Consider the following 19,773-nt stretch of genomic DNA (forward strand, 5'->3'; position numbering starts at 1 on the left):
CACAAGGTCAAGAGACCAAGACGAGCCTGGCCGACATGGTGAAACCCGGTCTCTACTAAAAGTACAAAAATTAGCTGGGTGTGGCGGCGTGCCCTGCAGTCCTACCCACTGGTAGGGAGGCTGAGGCAGGAGAATTGCTTGCACCCAGGAGGCAGAGGTTGCAGTGAACTTAGATTGCGCCACTGCACTCCTCCGGCGACACAGTGAGACTTGGTCTCAAAAACAAAAATTAAAAAATTAAAATAAAAATTGAAAATAAGAAATATTAAATATACAAATTTGATTAAAAGTAAAAAATTGTATCATAAATCAATATAGCCATTTAAGGAATGTTTTACAGAATAATATTTAATAACAGAAAATAGTGAAGGTTTAACGTGATATGAGGCAGGAGTTGAATTACTATGAGTGTGATCACTTTTTTGTTGGAAAAAATAGGTATTAAATGAAAAGACTAAGAATTTTAACTTTTGTGTTATGGTAATATGTAACAAAATTTGCCATTCTGAAGCACACGGTTTCGTGGCATTCAACACATTCACAACATTGTACAACCATCACGACTATTTCCAAAACTTTTCATTCCCCCAAAACAAAGCTCTGCAATCGTTAAGCAGTAACATCCCGGGCCCCAGGTTATCTCCAGTCTACTTTCTGTCTCTCTGAGCCTGATACTCTAGATGCTTCCATCGCCCAAATTGTACAGCGTTTGTTCTTGTGTCTGGTGGATTCTCTCCCTCAACACAGTGTTCTCAAGGTCCATCTGGGCTCCTCCTAGGTCAGAATCTGATTATTTTCTATGGCTGAGTAACATCCCATCATACGGATGGACCAGATGTGCCGATGCATTCATCTGCTGAGACGTCTGGGTTGTTTCTCTTCTGAAGAGTGCTGTATGAAGACCTGTTTGTGTTCCTGGTTTCCATTTCTGTGGTATGCACTCAGGAGTGGAATTGCTACAGGGTAATCCTGTAATCCTGTGCTAAACGATTTGGGGAACCACCAGACTGGCTTCCACAATGGCTGCCGCGTTTTACATCTCCACCAGCAATGCGTGAGAGTTCCGATTTTGCCACATCCTCTGAGGTGCCATCTCAGCGTGGCTCTGATTTGGACTCCCTGGTGGCTGGTGACGCTGGACACCTTTTCATGTGGTAAGTGGCCCCTGTGGGCCTTCCTTAGAAAGATGGCTATTCAAGCCCTTTCTTTGCCCATTTCTGAACTGGGTTTTTGATTTTCTTCTGTTGTTGAGATGTACAATCTAGACTGCAGTGAGGGAGATGCTCTGTCAACTGTGAAACCCCAACCTAGAAGCAGGTCGCCTACAGATGATTTGGTGGCAGGTTCCCAACTCACCTGCGCTGTGACAGGCAAGGGGCACTGTGATGGGCGAGGGGGCGCCGTGACGGGTGAGGCGGCACCGTGACAGGCAAGGGGCACCGTGATGGGCGAGGGGGCACCGTGACGGGCAAGGGATGCTGTGACGGGCGAGGGGGCACTGTGACGGGCGAGGGGGCGCTGTGACGGGCGAGGGGCACTGTGACGGGTGAGGTGGGGCTGCCTTTCTGGCCGCATATCATTTTCCATGGCCAGAAGTTTTAAATTTTAATCAAGTTTATCTTTCTTTGATTATGCTTTTGGTATCATATCCAAGAAATCACTGCCAAATCCAATGTCACAAAGCTTCCCCCCCCATGTCTTCTTCTAAGAGTCTTCTGGTTTTAGCACTTAAGTACGGGCCTTTCCATCCATTTCCTTTCTCTTTTCCTTGAAACAGAGTTTTACTCTTGTTGCCCAGGCTGGAGTGTCATGGCGTGATCTCGGCTCACTGCAACCTCTGCCTCCCAGGTTCAAGCGATTCTCCTGCCTCAGCCTCCCGAGTAGCTGGAATTACAGGCACTCACCACCATGCCCAGCTAATTTTTGTATTTTTAGTAGAGATGGGGTTTCACCATGTTGGCCAGGCTGGTCTTGAACTCCTGACCTCAGGTGATCCACCTGCCTCGGGCTCCCAATGTGCAGGGATTACAGGCGTTGAGCCATGGCGCCTGCCTGCATTTTCCATTAATTTCTGAATACGGTGTGAGGTGAGGGTCCAACCTCATGCTTCTGCATGTGGGCATCCAACTGCCTCAGCACCATTTGTTGAAAATATTGTCTGTTTTCCACTGAATGGTCTTTGTAACCTTGACAAAAATCAGTGACTGTATATGCAACGGTTTATTTCTGGGCTTTTTACTTTAATCTGCTGGTCTCCATTTCTGTCTTTATGCCAGTCCCAAGTCCCACACTGCTTTCACTGCTGTGGCTGTATACAGTAAGTTCTAAAATCGGCAAGTATGAGTTCTCCAAGTCTGTTCTTTTTCAAAATTGTTTGGCTGCTCCAGGTCTCTTAAGATTCTGTATAAACTTTAGAGCTTTTCTATATCTGTAAAATAAAGCTGTTAGGGTCAGGCGTGGTGGCTCACGCCTGTAATCCCAGCACTTTGGGAGGCTGAGGCAGGTGGATCACCTGAGGTCAGGAGTTCAAGACCAGCCTGGGCAACATAGTGAAACCCCATCTTTACTAAAAATACCAAAAATTAACCAGGCGTGGTGGTGCAAGCCTGTAATCTTAGCTACAAGAGAGGCTGAGGCAGGAGAATCACTTGAACAGGGGAGGTGGAAGTTGCAGTGAGCTGAGATCGCGCCACTGCACTCCAGCCCGGGTGACAGAGACTGTCTCAAAAAAACAAAAAAGCTGTTAGGATTTTAGTCAGGGCTTCATGGACTCTGCAGACTGTGTTGGTGGAGCTGCGTTTTCACTGCATTAAGTCTTCTCATCTGTGAACACCGATGTCTTTCTCTTTACTTAGATCTTTAATTTCTTACCTGATAGTTTTCAACATGAGTCTTTTGGCTTCTTGGTTAAATTTACTCGTATTTTATTCTTTTTGATGCTACTGTAAATGAAACTTGTTTTATTTTCTTTTTTGAATACTTCATTGAAAGTAAAAGAAATGCAACTGATTTTTTGTGTTAATTTTTTATCCTATCTTGTTAAATTAGTTTTGTTAGCTAGCAATATTTTCGTGTCTTCTTTAGGGTTATCTGCATATAAGAACACATCATCTGTGAACAGAGACACTTTTACTTCTTCCTTTCCCATGTGAATACTTTTGACTTCTTTTTTTTTTTTTCCTGAGATGTACTCTTGCTATTGCTCAGGCTGGAGTGCAGTGGGTACAATCTCATCTCACTGCAAACTCCACCTCCTGGATTCAAGCGCTTCTCCCTGCCTCAGCCTCCCGAGTGGCTGGGACTACAGGTGCGTGCTACCACGCCCGGGGAATTTTTGTATTTTTAGTAGAGACGGGGTTTCACTGTGTTAGGATGGTGTCAACCCCCTGGCCTCGGCCTCCCAAAGTGCTGGAATGACAGGCCTGAGCCACTGCACCTGGCCCCTTTGACTTTTTTTCTTGCCTAATTGCTCTGGGTTGAAGACAGAGATAGACGAGTACACCATAAGGCAAACACCTTCTGCACAGCAAACCCCCCATTAGCTCATCCGTCTGCTGTCACGCTCTGTAGAGAGTGAGTGCTCACCAGTGTGTTTTAATAATAAATCAGGTAACCAAGTGAGGTGAAGGAACTATTTCTGGACAAATGGGTCAGTGTGTGAAGGCACCAAGTCCTGGAGACGTTTCTGTAAGGATGTCCCTTGCTCAGCTTTCTGAGGAACATCTACACACACACTAGGATGGTGATTCTCACAAGTGAACATACCTTGGGATCCACCAGGGCCCCGGCCTTGATGAGGTACTTCACTGCCTCCAGATGGTTGTTTTCGGCTGCTTCCATCAACGGGGTCCTCTGGTCTTCTGAGCAGGTGTCGATATTGGCGCCCGCCTAGTGAAACAACAGGTCAGGTGTATGGGAGGGCACGGGAGCTACCGCCTGGTGAAGAAATGCCTTACGGGCTTCCACCCTCGAAAAAAGATAGCTGCATCATTTCAGTGACCAATGTCTGAGTTTTCTAAACATGTATTCAAAGACAAAATTATTCTATCAAACCTTTAGTCTAAGCACAATATTTTTGCTAGATTTAATTCCACTTCTAAGGTAATTTGATAAAAAAATCTTTGCAGCACAGGAGTGTGACAACACCTTTAGAAATGAGGAGGATGGTGACAACCTTCTAAAGCAGACAAAGCAGGGGAGGGAGGGGGCCCTCAGCAGAGAGGAGGCAGGAGGGAGGTGCCGGCTCACCCTGCCAGGCCTGCAAAGCGCCCTCTTGCTGTTTTAGTACTTGCCAAGATAAACAGGGAAAAAAAAAAAAAAAAAACCGACTTCTAGTAGTATCTATTTTCATTTCTCCAGATAAACTGAGAGACTCCAAAGACTGCTTAACTGGCAGGCACACATTGGTAAATTTTTCTTTGTCTGAAACTTAAGAAGCCCCAACTTTAAAATTGGTTCTGTGCAAAAAGCAAATCAGCTGTTTAAACTTTTTTTCCATGAGGAAAAACTTCTTAGATGACAAAGACCTAGTATTTCATTTATAAAATGAACATTACGAAAAAAGGTTGAAAATAGTATTGTTTTACTATTAGTAATTAAAAAGCAAAAGTAACACAACTAAATAAGAAATGTTTAAACAGCCCTAGAATGCTCTATATGGAAAATGAAGCTAACTCGTAAAGGCTAAGAGGGGCAGAGGGGCCAGGTGTGGTGGCTCACACCTGTAATCCCAGCGTGTTTAGAGGCCAAGGCAGGTGGATCACTTGAGGTCAGGGGTTTGAGATCAGCCTGGTCAAAACAGTGACACCCCCACCCCCTGCCGGCCAATTAAAAATACAAAAATTGGCTGGGTGGGGTGGCAGGCACCTGTAGTCCCAGCTACTGGGGAGGCTGAAACAGGAGAGTTACTTGAACCCAGGAAGCAGAGGCTGCAGTGAGCCCAGATCGTGCCACTGCACTCTAGTCTAGGCAACAAGAACAAAACTCGGTTTCAAAAAAAAAGGCAAAAACAAAACAGAGGGGCAGAGAAAGGCTCAGGGGAATCTGACTAGAAGGAGCTGAGCTTCACCAAAGAGAACTCGGGATCCACAGAGCAAGGGTCAGAGGTCAAAAGGCTGAGGCCCGGAGGTGCACAGCAGGGCAGGGACCCACAGCTGACTTCAAAAACCAAACCTCAAAGTCAAGGTCCGGAGCCAAACCTGAAGGTAAAGTAGCACCAGAATTCTACAACAGCTAATTTTTAACACATAGTAGGCTTAAAAACACACACAAAATGGCCAGGCACGGTGGCTCACACCTGTAATCCCAACACTGGGAGGCTGAGGCGGGTAGATCACAAGGTCAGGAGTTCGAGAACACCCTGGCCAATATAGTGAAACCCCAACTCTACTAAAAAAAAAAAAAAAAATTAGCCGGGTGTGGTGGCGCACGCCTGTGACCCCAGCTACTCGGAGGCTGAGGTGGGAGATTGCTTGAGACCAGGAGGCAGAGGTTGCAGTGAGCCAAGATCGTGCCATTGCACTCCAGCCTGGGCGACAGAAAGTCAGTCTGAAAAAAAAACAAACAAACGCAACACACACACAAAACAAGGTAGAAAGCGAGGCCTGTGCTGTGCAGAGGAGCTGCGGCTCTGCCTGAACCCGCAGCATGCAGAGGCTCCTCCCTCAGCCCCCAAAAATCCTGGTGAAAGAACGAAGGGTGGGCCAGCACCAGGCCGGCAGTGCAGGCGGCAGCGCAGAGACCCAGGTCTGCAAGGGCAGGAGGGGCTGACAGCCTCCGGTGGAGCCTAGGGGAGGACGGAGGTCGTTCCCCAGGAAGGAGGGCGTGGGCAGCTCTCGGCAGCCCCTCGCAAACAAGAGCCTCTCACCCATTCCCGGAGCACGGAGCCCCCCCAGGCACACCTCGCACCCAGGACCCGGGTAATGAAGACACAGGGCACTGAGACAAAGTCCGAGAAACCTCTGGGACGGAAGAGAAGCGCAGAGCAAAAGGAAGAGTCGAAGTGCCAACAGCATTTCCAAACAGACCTACCAGCGCCAAGAAACGGGTCCCGCCCCACATCCAGCTCCATCCTGGACCCCACGGAACCGCCTCCCACGCTCTCCATAAACCCTTACTGCAAGCGGGGCGGCTGGCACTGACCAACCCCGCACAGCCTGGGGCTCCACGGCCAGCGGCTCACCCTCCGCAAGGGTCACGCACACCCCGCCATCGGCGGGAAGGGCCTCACCCACAGCCCAGCGCTGCCTGCGTTACCCATCGCGGTCCGCCTCCCAAGCACTGGCCCCGCAGCGACTCCCACTTGGAGCCCAGGAGGCACAGTCGCTCTCCCAGTCCCAGAGGTGAGGAGAGAGAACCTGCAGCTCAGCAATACCCCTATACCTGTAACCTCCAATACCTAAAAGCCCTCTACACCTGCAAGACCCCTACACCTGCGACCTCCCTACACCTGCAAGGCCCTCACACCTGCAACCTCCTTACTCATGCAAGATGCCCTAAACCTACAACCTCCCTACACACCTGCAAGTCCCCCTAAACTGCAAGACCCTTATACCTGCAACCTTCCAACATCTGCAAGGCCCTCTGCACCTGCAAGACCCCCTACACATGTGAGATGCCCTAAACCTGCAAGGCCCCTACACCTGCTGGGCTCTGACCGTCTCAGTGGTGCAGGCTGCACCCTCCTATAGGCAGAAACTGGCCCAGGTCACCCGTCAGCTCCAGGCCGTGTCCCCTTTTTCAGGGGAGATTCGGTCTGCCACCACCTTTCCTCTAATCCATGCTTTCTTGAGCGGGGTAGGCACAGGGTGGAGCCCAGGGGCCAGCAGGCACAGTCTCGAGCACCTGAGGTCAGGCGGCCCCACCCAAGCCGGCCCCAAGCCAAGAGCACCTCTGGTGGGCCGACATGAGCCTCACCCCAACTGAGGCACTGGCAGAACAGGATCTGCATGAAGCCTTTGCCAAGGCACTGAGACCCCACTGCGTGCTGCATGGCCAGCCCTACCAGCCACTCTGTCCCCACCACTGCCCAGCAAGGGCTTCAGCATCAAGTCCCTGCTAGGGTACTCCAGGGAGGGGTATCCTGGCCAGCGCTGGTGCCGCAGAGCCGGCTAGCTCCTCCAGGCAGGTACAGGGTGCAGTGGGGAGGAGGCAGTGCCCATCCCACCCCTACCCTCCTCTGATAGGCCTCTGTGGCCCCTCTGCCCCCTTCCTGGCCCCATGAGAATGGAGGGGGAGGCTTCCCAGGGGGCAACCATAGGGCCCTCGACCATCTCCCCAGAGCCTAGGGCTTGGTCTCTCCACTTAACTGCAGGGCACCTCAGTTCCCTGGGGCAGGGGGTGTTGCCCAGTGGGGGACACAAGGCATTATCTACACTCCCAATGTGGTAATGCCCTTGGCACCACCACCCACCTCCTGTCCCCAGTGTCCACCATCAACCAACCCTGCCTGCTGGGGGGTGGCCCCTGAAACTCAAGGGCCCCCAGGGCTGCTTTGGGATCTAGACGCCCTCTTCCAGGGGGTGCCACCCAACAAAAGCATCTATGATGTTCAGGTCAGCCGCCCTCGGGACCTGGCAGCCCCAGCCACAGGCTGGCTGATCTCCTGGTGCAGCCTGTGAGGCTCCTGAGGCAGGGGCGGCTCCTCCCTCCCACTCCCACCCCCAGCTTGTTGACAGGCAGCCAAGGGCAGGCGGGTATCTGTGACCACAGCAGCCTTGCAGCACCCCAGGCAGCAGCCTTGCTGGGAGTCCACGGTGTTTACTGGACTATTCCACATGTGGTTGTGGCCCAGCTGGGCGTGACCCTGGCCCTGGTCAGTCATGCCTCTGTTTCCCCTACACTCAGAGGTAAGGCTGGAGGGGCGGGGCTGAGCCTAGAATGGCCTTTCTTGGTCCCCTCTTCTCAGCCCACCATGCATCCATCCATCATCAGCTGTCTCCTAAGGGTAGAAGCAGCCTGGGAAGGAGGTAGCATCTTTTTGGGAAAAAGGGTTTGGGAACAAAGACTGGACCCTACGTGTCTTGGTGGGGGCGCTGGGGAGATGACAGTAAAGGAGTTTACAACTTTTTTTAAAATAAGAGATGACAGAAGATCAGACTGACATGAGTGCCCGTGGCGACTTCGATGGGACCACGTGGCACCTCGCTCAGTGCTCTCCAGAAACCGCAGACATGGCATGAGACCCTACAGCACAAGGTCCAGGGTGCTGAGGGGCAGCACAGGAGAGAAGGCAGCAGCACCCGGAGCTGGAGCAGACGGAGGCACGGCTCCCAACTCCACAGTCGGAAAACACAGATTAAGTCAGTGGGGAAAAGGCCCGGGGCGCAGGAGGCAGCTCAGACACCCAGGAGGCTACAGAAACTCAGAGCCCTGCCCCTGAGCCTGGGAGCCAGACCCACTGACGTCCCCAGCGCCGGCAAAAGGCTGGGGTGGACTCTAGGTCAGCTGCCAGGAAAGCACAAGGCGGTGACCCCTGACAGACATGGCTGCTGAGCCCTCAAAGTGAAGCTCATGTGACTGAGGGTGCGTCTTCATTTTTAATACGAGGAGTCACACATGGCAAAGTGCCTGTGCTGCGGTGGGGGCAGGGAGCCCTGGGGAGACTCAAACCTCTGGTTCCGGGGGACCCTCTCGCAGGGTGAGCACGAACCCCTCTGGTTCCGGGGGACCTTCTTGCAGGGTGAACATGAATCCTCTGGGTCCAGGGATCCTCTCACAGCGTTAACATGAACCCCTCTGGTTCCAGGGGACCTTCTCATAGGGTTAACATGAACCCCTCTTGTTCTGGGGACCTTCTCGCAGGGTGAACATGAACCCCTCTGGTTCCAGGGGACCTTATCGCAGGGTGAACATGAACCCCTCTGGTTCCAGGGGACCTTCTCGCAGGGTGAACATGAACCCCTCTGGTTCCGGGGACCTTCTCGCAGGGTGAACATGAACCCCTCTGGTTCCGGGGACCTTCTCGCAGGGTGAACACGAACCCCTCTGGTTCCGGGGACCTTCTCTCAGGGTGAACACGAACCCCTCTGGTTCCAGGGGACCTTCTCGCAGGGTGAACACGAACCCCTCTGGTTCCGGGGACCTTCTCGCAGGGTGAACACGAGCCCCTCTGGTTCCGGGGACCCTCTCGCAGGGTGAACAGGAACCCCTCTGGTTCCGGGGACCCTCTCGCAGGGTGAACATGAACCCCTCTGGTTCTGGGGGACCCTCTCACAGGGTGAACATGAACCCCTCTGGTTCTGGGGGACCCTCTCGTAGGGTGAACATGAACCCCTCTGGTTCTGGGGGACCCTCTCGCAGGGTTATGAACCACTCTGGTTCCGGGGGACCTTCTCACAGGGTGAACATGAACACCTCTGGTTCTGGGAACCCTCTCGCAGGGTGAACACGAACCCCTCTCCTGTGCTGCTGCAGGACACTTGGCTCGAAGACCTGACCTAGACCTGAGCCTGGGAGAGACGACACCACAGACCCTCACTGCCTGCGGACAGAGCCTGCCCAAAGAGTCAGTGTGAGATGTGAGACACCCCTGCAAATGCTGAAACCCTGAGAAGCGGCACCCTTGGATTTAGGGGAAACTAGAAATAAAGCCGATCTCTCTTTTTCTGGAGAATCTCAGGAAAACTGCTTAGATTCTAAGAGGAAGGAAAAATTGAAACCCTCTAAGACCAGAAACAGTAAGTTCTGCAGGCCAGGTCAGCAAATTAAACTCAGGCTAGGAATTTAATCTGAAGTGGTTCTGACCTGGTCAGACCCCTGGGCACTGGGCACACAGCAGCAGCAAGGGACATAACCATTTCCTATGCCCAAACACAGCACTGTACTTCACAAAGAGCTTTTGTGCTCCCCTCACTCAGCCTCCCCAAAGACGAGGCTTCAGACAAGCAGAGCTGGGCAGTCACCGGGAGCCCGGCAGTGCTCGGGAACTCAGCCCCCGGCCACTTCCCGGTCCTGCACTTCCTTGTTTTCCTGACCAATGCAGCAGACACAAAGGAACTCCTGCTGTACGACTCAATTAGCGTAAAGGTCAAAAGTGAACAACCATAATGCCCAAGGGCACTGGCAGGGCGGTGAGACCCACATGGCTGCTGCTCCTGGGGGGGCATCCAGGTGTCTGGGGAGCAACGCTTCATCTCATGGCCCCAAATGCCAGGGCCACAAGATAATGATTTGTTAACCAGATGTTCATATTTTAAGGACTTTTCCGTATGCACAATGCAACCATATATTTTTTAAAATTTTAATGTTTAAATAAGAAAGCCAAAAAGGAACACAGTCTCTTTCAAAGGAGTGCCAAGCTCATTTCTCAAAAGGAAGAATGGAAATAAGAAGACATCACTCCTTACACCACCTGAGGAAAACCACCAGCAACCTGGAATTCCAGGCCCAGGAGGAACAGCTTCAAGAAGCCTCCACGGCCAGCAGTGAGCATGGAGAACAGGCTCCGCACAGCCCACCCTCAGGAGCTCAGCATGGCACACATTCATGGCCTGGCCCAGTTCCTGGGGCCCCTGGGGCAGCACTCGGACAGCCCTTGTTCCTGTCTGGGCCTGCCCCCGACGTGGCTCTGCATACTTGTTCCTGTCCAGGTCCGTCCACAACAGAAACAGAATCATGCCACAGCCTTCACAAGGCCCAGGGAGGCAGAGGGCCTCCGGCCGAATGCCTGGCCCTCTGTCGGCATCTGCTCTCATGCCCCACACCACCAGCTCCTGCCTCTTCCAGACTGCACTCTCTTCTTCCTCCTCCTCACAGCCCCACCCATGAACATCCTGGCATCACTTCCGCCCTGAACAGCCCACCTCTCGCTCCAGCTCTGCCTCTGTGTCTGGACAACCACCCCCCACTCCCCACCCCCGGCTGCCCTGACCTCATCTCATCCACTCCCAGTAGCCTGTTCCCACAAGGTCGGCCACTTCCATCAGGGTCTCACCAAGAACTGCAGCCCACGTGAGTCGTCTTGAGCCCCCACCCACTGTCTCTGAATCATTTTCTGCTTCTCCCTGACACACCGGCAGCCTCCACAGCTCCTCCTGCATGGAGGTGGCCCCCAGTGCCCACCTCGGCTCAGCCCTTCTCACGGTACAGTTTCTTCTCAGCCTCCCGGAGCCCCACACGGCCCCCAATCTCTGGCTTCCTGGACCCCAGGTCACCTCAGCTGCTCCCTGCCTCGCCCTCTGCCGGGGCTTGGCACCCCATCATCATCTCATTCAGTCCTGACCTTGGGAAGAAAAGCCTGTATGTGGGACTGAGAGGAACCACTGGGGTCTTTCCACAAGTGGAAAGCTTTTAACTTCAGAACTAACACAGAGAGATGAGAGATGGCACAATTGAGACAAAAATCAATCCAAAGGAGCAAGAAGAAAGAGTAAAATAACACTGGCTTCAAAAGACTGGCACTACGGCCTGAATGCAATTTGTTTATTGGGACCAGGGGCCCCAGTGAGGCTGGGAGGCCGGGCCTTTAAGAAGTAACGAGGCTCCGAGGATGGAGCCACGCCTTTCTCAAAGACGGAGTCAGGTCCCCCAAGAACGGACCTGCTCCCCTGTTCCCACGTGGGCCTCCTGGTCCGCAGCAAGAGTCTGCGCTGGGGACTCTCCCTCTCTGCGCTTCCCAGCTGTGTCCGGGCACAGCACGCGGACTCCCCAGAAGTCTCCAGAGGCAGCCCCTTGACCTTGGGTTTCCCAGCCTCCAAAACTGTGAGAAATAAATTTATTTTCTTTATATATGATCTGGCCTCAAGTATTCTGTTACAGCAAGAAAAAATGGACAAAAACAGCTAGAAATTAAAACTATAAGACATTAGACATACATAAGAGCAGGACTCAAAGTTCCTATTAAAATACCAAAATTGTTAAACCAAATTTATAAAAAGTCAAGTTCTGTGTTTAAAATACATATACCCGAAAAGGAGGGAAAAAAGTCAGACTAAAAGGAGGGAAAAATCATTCCAGGCAAATAGTAACAAAGTTACGACTTTGTTATATCATCAGTTCCCGGTCCAGGGAGTGGGAGCGCGGGTAGGTGTGAGCGCAATAGATGGTGCGCCATCGCTCTCTCCTTCTCGGCCCTAAGAAAGGTAGAGATGGGTGCAGTCCGAGGGGACAGGCCCTTCCCAGACAGTGGTGTCTGGGGGCCCCAACAAAACAGCAAGGCCTGGAGATCACCCTGCAGTGACCAGCCCCCGACAAGCAGGAGCTACCAGCAGCGTTTAGTAGTTTGACTCTAAAGAGACATGGACATTTGAGGAAAACTTTAGAGAAGGAAAACTAAAACAGAGCAGCATAAAACTTCAGAAAAACCATAGTATCTTCAGAGAAAAGGAACTATCCGAGAGCAGAAAGGAATTCTTGGGATTTAAAAATGTGACCACACACATTAAAAATCCCCGAGGAGCTAGCTGGAGGCTCATGTTGAGAATGCTGCCTAGAAGGTAGAGCAGAACACAGCAGGAATTGGCCTGAAGGTCCCACGCCTGAATTATGAGAGTCCCAGGAGGACAAAGCTGAGACGGGCAGAGGGGACCTGGGCTGAGACGGGAGGAGGGGACCTGGGCTGAGACGGGAGGAGGGGACCTGGGCTGAGACGGGAGGAGGGGACCTGGGCTGAGACGGGCAGAGGGGACCTGGGCTGAGACGGGCAGAGGGGACCTGGGCTGAGACGGGAAGAGGGGACCTGGGCTGAGACGGGCGGAGGGGACCTGGGCTGAGACGGGAAGAGGGGACCTGGGCTGAGACGGGAGGAGGGGACCTGGGCTGAGACGGGCGGAGGGGACCTGGGCTGAGACGGGCGGAGGGGACCTGGGCTGAGACGGGAAGAGGGGACCTGGGCTGAGACGGGAGGAGGGGACCTGGGCTGAGACGGGCGGAGGGGACCTGGGCTGAGACGGGAGGAGGGGACCTGGGCTGAGACGGGAGGAGGGGACCTGGGCTGAGACGGGAGGAGGGGACCTGGGCTGAGACGGGAGGAGGGGACCTGGGCTGAGACGGGCGGAGGGGACCTGGGCTGAGACGGGCGGAGGGGACCTGGGCTGAGACGGGCAGAGGGGACCTGGGCTGAGACGGGAAGAGGGGACCTGGGCTGAGACGGGAGGAGGGGACCTGGGCTGAGACGGGCAGAGGGGACCTGGGCTGAGACGGGAGGAGGGGACCTGGGCTGAGACGGGCGGAGGGGACCTGGGCTGAGACGGGAAGAGGGGACCTGGGCTGAGACGGGAGGAGGGGACCTGGGCTGAGACGGGCAGAGGGGACCTGGGCTGAGACGGGAGGAGGGGACCTGGGCTGAGACGGGCGGAGGGGACCTGGGCTGAGACGGGAAGAGGGGACCTGGGCTGAGACGGGAGGAGGGGACCTGGGCTGAGACGGGCGGAGGGGACCTGGGCTGAGACGGGCGGAGGGGACCTGGGCTGAGACGGGCGGAGGGGACCTGGGCTGAGATGGGCAGAGGGGACCTGGGCTGAGACGGGAGGAGGGGACCTGGGCTGAGACGGGTAGAGGGGACCTGGGCTGAGACGGGCAGAGGGGACCTGGGCTGAGATGGGCGGAGGGGACCTGGGCTGAGACGGGCGGAGGGGACCTGGGCTGAGACGGGCGGAGGGGACCTGGGCTGAGATGGGCAGAGGGGACCTGGGCTGAGACGGGAGGAGGGGACCTGGGCTGAGACGGGTAGAGGGGACCTGGGCTGAGACGGGCAGAGGGGACCTGGGCTGAGATGGGCAGAGGGGACCTGGGCTGAGACGGGAGGAGGGGACCTGGGCTGAGACGGGCAGAGGGGACCTGGGCTGAGATGGGCAGAGGGGACCTGGGCTGAGACGGGAGGAGGGGACCTGGGCTGAGACGGGTAGAGGGGACCGAGGCACGGAAGTCACACAGGAAATCCTCTCAGGACAGACATGGATTTCTGCACTGAAAGGGCACACCAAAGGCACCAAACGCTCCGGCGAGTCTAAAAGGCCCCACGCTACAAGGTGCGACTTCAGCCCAGTGGGGTTCAAGGAAAGCCCCTAATGTTTCCAGAAATAATAGGTCACATCCAAGGGCTCAGAAGACAAACTGCACCAGACTCAACCCTGGCATTTGAGAAACAGGGGCCCCAACACCGGGATCAGGGAAGGGACGTCCCGGAGGAGAAGTGGCGTCATGTGTCTGAGCACTGAGACACACGGGCAGTGTGCAGAGGGTCTGGAATAAATCAGCAGGAGGCAGAGTTAACTCGAGCCACCGAAACCCAAGACAGTGACTAGAGACACAGCATGGCCCTGCAGACTACACGGCAGCGTAACACTGCTCACGCGGTCCGATTTACACACAAAGGGCGTCCATGCGTAGTGCTCGCCTCCCCATGATGGAGTCATGAGTAACAGGAACCATAGCCAGAGAAAGCAAATCAAGGAACAGCCAAGAGGCAGCATGCTCTTGTCAGAGGCCGCGGTACACGCAGGAGGAAGCGGCGGGAAGCACTGACGTGCTTGCAGGACTGGGGGCAGAAAGGCTGATTCCAAGTAACGTTTAAACCGGAAGAACCACGAATGTGGTCTTATTTCACAGTGATAGCAATGAAAGGGAGCAGGTGAAGGGCCTCAGGAGGGCGCCGTGCCCGCCGAACCTGAACCAGCATGTGGCAGATGTCCACGTGTCCGGCCTCCGCCGCAGCGTGCAGTGGGGAACGCTTATTCTGGTGCTCCATTTTGAAGTTGGGGTCAATTCCGTCCACTGTGAACAAACACAGTTTTATTAATCATTTCAGATGTAGCCACAGACGCCAGCTCAGGACAGGCACCAAGGCTGGCAAGTGCTCTCACAAACAAGCAGCTTCCACACAAAGAGCCACCTCCAGCCACACCGGAACCCGCCACGGCACCGTGCTCTGGCTCGTCCTGCCAGGAGGACTTCAGAGGAAGTGTGCCAGTCTCCTGCAGAACCTGACGGGCAGGTCCCTCTGTCAGAACTCATGCAGCAGTGCATGTGCTTCCCTTTACCGCCCTGCTCTAACTCAGGCTCTTTCTGTGATCCCAGCAGCCTGGCAGTCGCTCCAGGCCCTGAGACGGGGCTGGCCAGGGCAGACACACCCTGGAGGAGCAAGCCAGACCAGGCGCAGAGGCCTGGACACCGGTCAGTTCCTGGGAGGTCTGAGTGCACAGGGAGCCGTGGGGCAGGGAGGTGGCTTCAGTGTCGGGTAAAGTCTATGAAAAAAGTGATTAAAGCTGCCATTTTGGTCCACATAAACAAACACCCTTTTTTTTTTTTTGAGATGCAGTCTTGCTCTGTCGCCAGTCTGGAGTGCAGGGGCATGATCTCGGCTCAGTGCCACCTCTGCCTCCCAGGTTCAAGCGATTCCCCTGCCTCAGCCTCCCAAGTAGCTGGGATTACAGGCGCGTGCCACCAGGCCCAGCTAATTTTTCGTATTTTAGTAGAGATAGGCTTTCACTGTGTTGGCCAGGAAGGTCTCCATCACCTGACCTTGTAATCCATCCACCTCAGCCTCCCAAAGTACTGGGATTATAGGTGTGAGCCACCACACCTGGCCAAATAAACCTTTTCTTGAGAGCAAACAGTTTAACATCTTTTATGATGTACTGTCAGGTCAAGGGCTTCTTAACCTTTTCAACCCAGAGAAGATGAACATCGGAGAAATCAAGCCTAGAGCTCTATGAGCTCAGGATGAAATTATCACCGGGAAGGCTCTAACAAGCATGCTTTTAGGCACTAGAAATCTAAAGCAATACGTCTGCTTATTATCAAACACTGCCGCTGCCGTCATCACAACACATCTCAGCAGGGCCCCAACTCACTGATTTCGCTTTTCCTCAATCCACATTTCTGCTTGATTTAATAATGCATACCTAATTCCTTTTTAAAAATTAGAAAGTCATAGAGAATAGTTCTAATATCCTGCATAACTGAACGTTAGCACCATAAAAAAGCTAAACACCAGTGGCCAACCTATTCTCACTCATCAGAGACTCAGCAGCAGAAAAGCAACACGAGAGCGGCCTTTGAGGAAGGGGAACAACTGCTCTCGGCTCCTTTCAGTGCCCCAGGCAGCAGGAAGGCACTTACCCAGCATGAGGAGCACCTTCTGAAGCTCCCCTTGCCTGGCAGAGAAGTACAGCTGCTTTGGGTGGAAGCGAAGCTTCTTGGGTCTGTGGGAAGAACAGGACAACAGTCAGCATGGGGCTTCATGTCCCATGCATGAAGCTAGAGGCTGGAAGGGCTGGGGGACAACTGCCCACCAACCCTCAAGCTCAAGTGCACTGAACCCACCAGTCTTGAGATATCTCACAGTAAAAAGTGCAGAACAAGCCACTGCGCTCCCAGTCACTGCAGAAGAACGCTACGCACTGTGAGGCTTTTAAACAACACAACGGAAGAACCAGCACAGGATGCAGGGGGGCGGGGTCGTCTACACTCAGCACAGCCAAGACCAGCCCCAGCCAGGATGAGCCCACATAGCGTGGTCGCCGGTGGGGGCACAGCTCACACGACAGAAGATGCCTGGGGCAGTGAGAGCTGGGAACACCAGCACTTTCGCTTTGAAACCTTAACTTGATGACTAAGCTGATCACTGACACAGTTTGGACCTGTGTCCCTCTCAAATCTCATGTTGAAATGTGACCTCCAGTGTTGGAGGTGAGACCTGGTGGGAGGTGACTGGACCCTGGGGGCGATCCCTCATGAAGGGCTTAGTGGCATCCCCCTGGTGATGTGTGACTTCCGGCTCAGTCAGTTCCCACAAGATCTGGTTGCTTAAGAGTCTGGGAGCCTCCCCCGTCTCTGTCTCCCGCTACAGCTCACACTTTGTCTTCCACCATGACTGTAGTTTCCTGAGGCCTCCGATGGAACAGATGCCAATGCCATGCTTCCTGTACAGTCTGGAGAACCGTAAGCCAATTAAACCTCGTTTCTTTATAAATTATCCAGACTTGGGTATTTCTTTACAGTGACACAAAAGCAGACTAACACAATAACCAAGGGATGGGGAAGAAAGCAGGGCTCAGAACAGTCTGGGGTCTGGGCAGTGGGCAGGGCACGTGGGCTTCAGTAGACGGCAGCGTCCTCACAGGTACAGGCTCGGAGGTGAGGCTGGAGGCAGACAGGGGAGAGCTCCAGGGAGGAGGCCACCTGCAAGCCTCAGTGCCACAGTCTGGTCGGCCTCCCTAGCGGGGACAACGCCAAGAGAAGAGAGGATGAGAGGCGTGGGTTTGGTGAGCATCAGGGAGCCTAGAGGGTCCCTCAGCCCAGCCCTTGTACTGCACAGATGGGGCGGGGCCGGGAGGGAGTTGGCCAGGGCGGCAGCAGCAGTTTCTGCTCTGAGGAGCTAAGGGCAGCTCAGGGCCAGCAGCAGCTGGGAGATGTCTGTAAAGCCCACCAGGACCACCTCCTCTCTCAAGACCTCGGGATCTGACTGTAAAGCCCACCAGGACCACCTCCTCACTCAGGACCTCAAGAAATGACTGTAAAGCCCACCAGGACCATGTCCTCACTCAGGACCTCGGGATAGGACTGTAAAGCCCACCGGGACCGCCTCCTCACTCAGGACCTCGGGAAATGACTGTAAAGCCCACCAGGACCATATCCTCACTCAGGACCTCGGGATATGACTGTAAAGCCCACCAGGGCCATGTCCTCACTCAGGACCTAGGGATATGACTGTAAAGCCCACCGGGACTGCCTCCTCACTCAGGACCTCGGGAAATGACTGTAAAGCCCATCGGGACCGCCTCCTCACTCAGGACTTCAAAGGTGTCACATGTTGCTCTTAGTATAACGCAGAGGACAATAATTGGCAATAATTTCCCAAAATAGTGTGAAAATACACGAATTAGTCTAATGAACAGCATTAATCAAAAAGCTGAAGAGTGCTAAGTGACGCCACAGGGAAAAATAGGGGGTGCAGATGAGAGCAGGCCCTGAGCCGTCCCTGAAATCACACGTCAGTTCTTACTTCTCCGAGTCGAGAGCGATGAGAGCGCTCTCCAAGGTCTCCTTCCCTGGTCCCTGGGAAAGGCCGGGGGTCGGCCTCCCGAGTCCGGCAGGTCCCGACGGATCGAAGCCCTCGGGCGCGTGGGAGGCGGGGCCCTGAAGCTTGTCATCCTCTGAGAGTTGTGGTCCAGCCGCACTTCAGGGGAGGAAATTGGGGAAACGTTTTATAGAAAGCATGAGACGTGACTGGCTCTGGCTGCCCAAGTGTGCTGTTTCTCCAGGTGAGCTTCAGATCTGCTTACTGTCTACTTAGTCCCTGGATTAAACGGTTCAGGACTCAGTACCAAATTTCCTGAGAAAACACAGGCAATTCTCCTAGACTTCTGGGCCACATGTTCAGATACCCTCTCACGAATGAACTTCAAGCTGAATCCGTGAATTCAGCTTCAAGCTGTATCTATTGCCCACCCCAACAAAAGGAAATCCCACTGGAATTTTGATTCAAAGTGCATTAAATTTACAGGTTAATAGGAAGGAATCACCTTAACATGCCCACAATTTGAGTCTCTTTTAAATAATCTTCAATGAAGTGTTAGTTTTCTTTATATAAGTGTCACATTTAAGTCCTTTTCTTCTGCTAGGCAATAACAGGTTTTATTGTTGTTTTGAAAACATCTCTTTCGTTATTTTATTTTCGAGTAGGGTACTGCTGGAAGGAAGAAGGCCAGTGACTTCTCTCTCTTCTTATCTGATCCTCTTACTCTTTTGAGTACGACTCTTTTGAGCTCTAAAACTCTTTTGGCTGTTTCTACTGGACTCTTCCAGGAAGACAATTATTTGTGTCTAATATGAATACCTCTAATTATTTTAGACTTTTTGTCTTCAGCTAAGGCCTTCAAAGCTTAATGCCACATAACTCAGTCACAGACTTCGGCAGCTACCACTCCTTCAGGGCTTGTGTACCGACGGGACTGTGCCAGCAACAGAAACACGACAGAGCTACATCAACGGGGTGCTGTGAAAACCGGCTCAGTACCGGCAAAGGGACCTAATAACCAACTGAAAGACAAGAGGCCTATGTGCACATGGCAACATGTGATTTCTGAGTCTTAAACGTCAGAAATCACCAAGAGCATCAGGGGCAGCTCAGAGACTTCCGGAAAAAACAGCAGAAAGCAATCATGTTAAATTAACAACCAACACCTTTTCCGGTGCACAGCTGGAGACCCCAGCCAGAGCCCGTGTCAGGTACCTGCCCGTGGTGGTGTCGGCCCTGCCCTCCAGGGCTGAGCCCTTCTCCTGCCCGGGGACTGGTGTCACCGTCGAGGTGGTGTCTGCTTTAGCTATCGTCACCTCTTTGGCCTTGGAGCTCTCCTCCCCACAGTGGGGACAATAGCTGGCATTGTTGACTCGAGAGGCACAGTCTTTGTGGAAACGGTGAGAGATGCTGCTCTCGGGCTGACACTCCATAAAATTACCCTAAAAATGGGAGGACAAAAAAGTTTTTTTAATTGGGGCTAATATTTAGAAAAATAAAGCACTACTAAACTGGCACTGCATCCCCGCTGGGTGGTCTGGAGAGTGAGCCAGGGGTGAGGGTGGGGTCCAGTCTGGTCTGCAGAGTGAGCTGTAGGTCAGGGTGGGGTCCGGTCCAGTCTGGAGACTGAGCGTGGGTTAGAGTGAGGTCCAGTCTGGGCAGCAGGCATTGTTAAGGAGGAACAATGCTTCCCGAGGTGCTCTCACCCCACAGAGAGGAAGCTGAAGCTGGAGAGAGGTCACTTGGCTGCCTCCATCCCACTGAGGCCCAGGAAAGCTGAGGCTGCCCACAAAGAGAAGGCCTAAAGAAGGACC

At 53.6% G+C, this 19,773-nt stretch overlaps 1 protein-coding gene across 8 annotated transcripts in view; it reads right to left on the reverse strand.

Moving 5' to 3' along the window:
- EHMT1 (euchromatic histone lysine methyltransferase 1) overlaps positions 1–19,773 on the reverse strand; it is a 222,698-nt gene that overhangs the window by 39,721 nt on the left and 163,204 nt on the right. For all 8 annotated transcript variants that reach the window (XM_074394408.1, XM_039461268.2, XM_039461267.2 and 5 more), the window contains 5 exons: positions 19,175–19,401; positions 17,945–18,118; positions 16,060–16,142; positions 14,606–14,712; positions 3,766–3,888 (listed from right to left, as the gene is read on the reverse strand). In XM_074394408.1, the coding sequence (XP_074250509.1) occupies positions 3,766–3,888; positions 14,606–14,712; positions 16,060–16,142; positions 17,945–18,118; positions 19,175–19,401 (714 nt within the window). The remainder of the gene's footprint in view (positions 1–3,765; positions 3,889–14,605; positions 14,713–16,059; positions 16,143–17,944; positions 18,119–19,174; positions 19,402–19,773) is intronic.

This window comes from Saimiri boliviensis, chromosome 2 (assembly GCF_048565385.1).
Source record: "Saimiri boliviensis isolate mSaiBol1 chromosome 2, mSaiBol1.pri, whole genome shotgun sequence".
NCBI lineage: Eukaryota > Metazoa > Chordata > Mammalia > Primates > Cebidae > Saimiri > Saimiri boliviensis.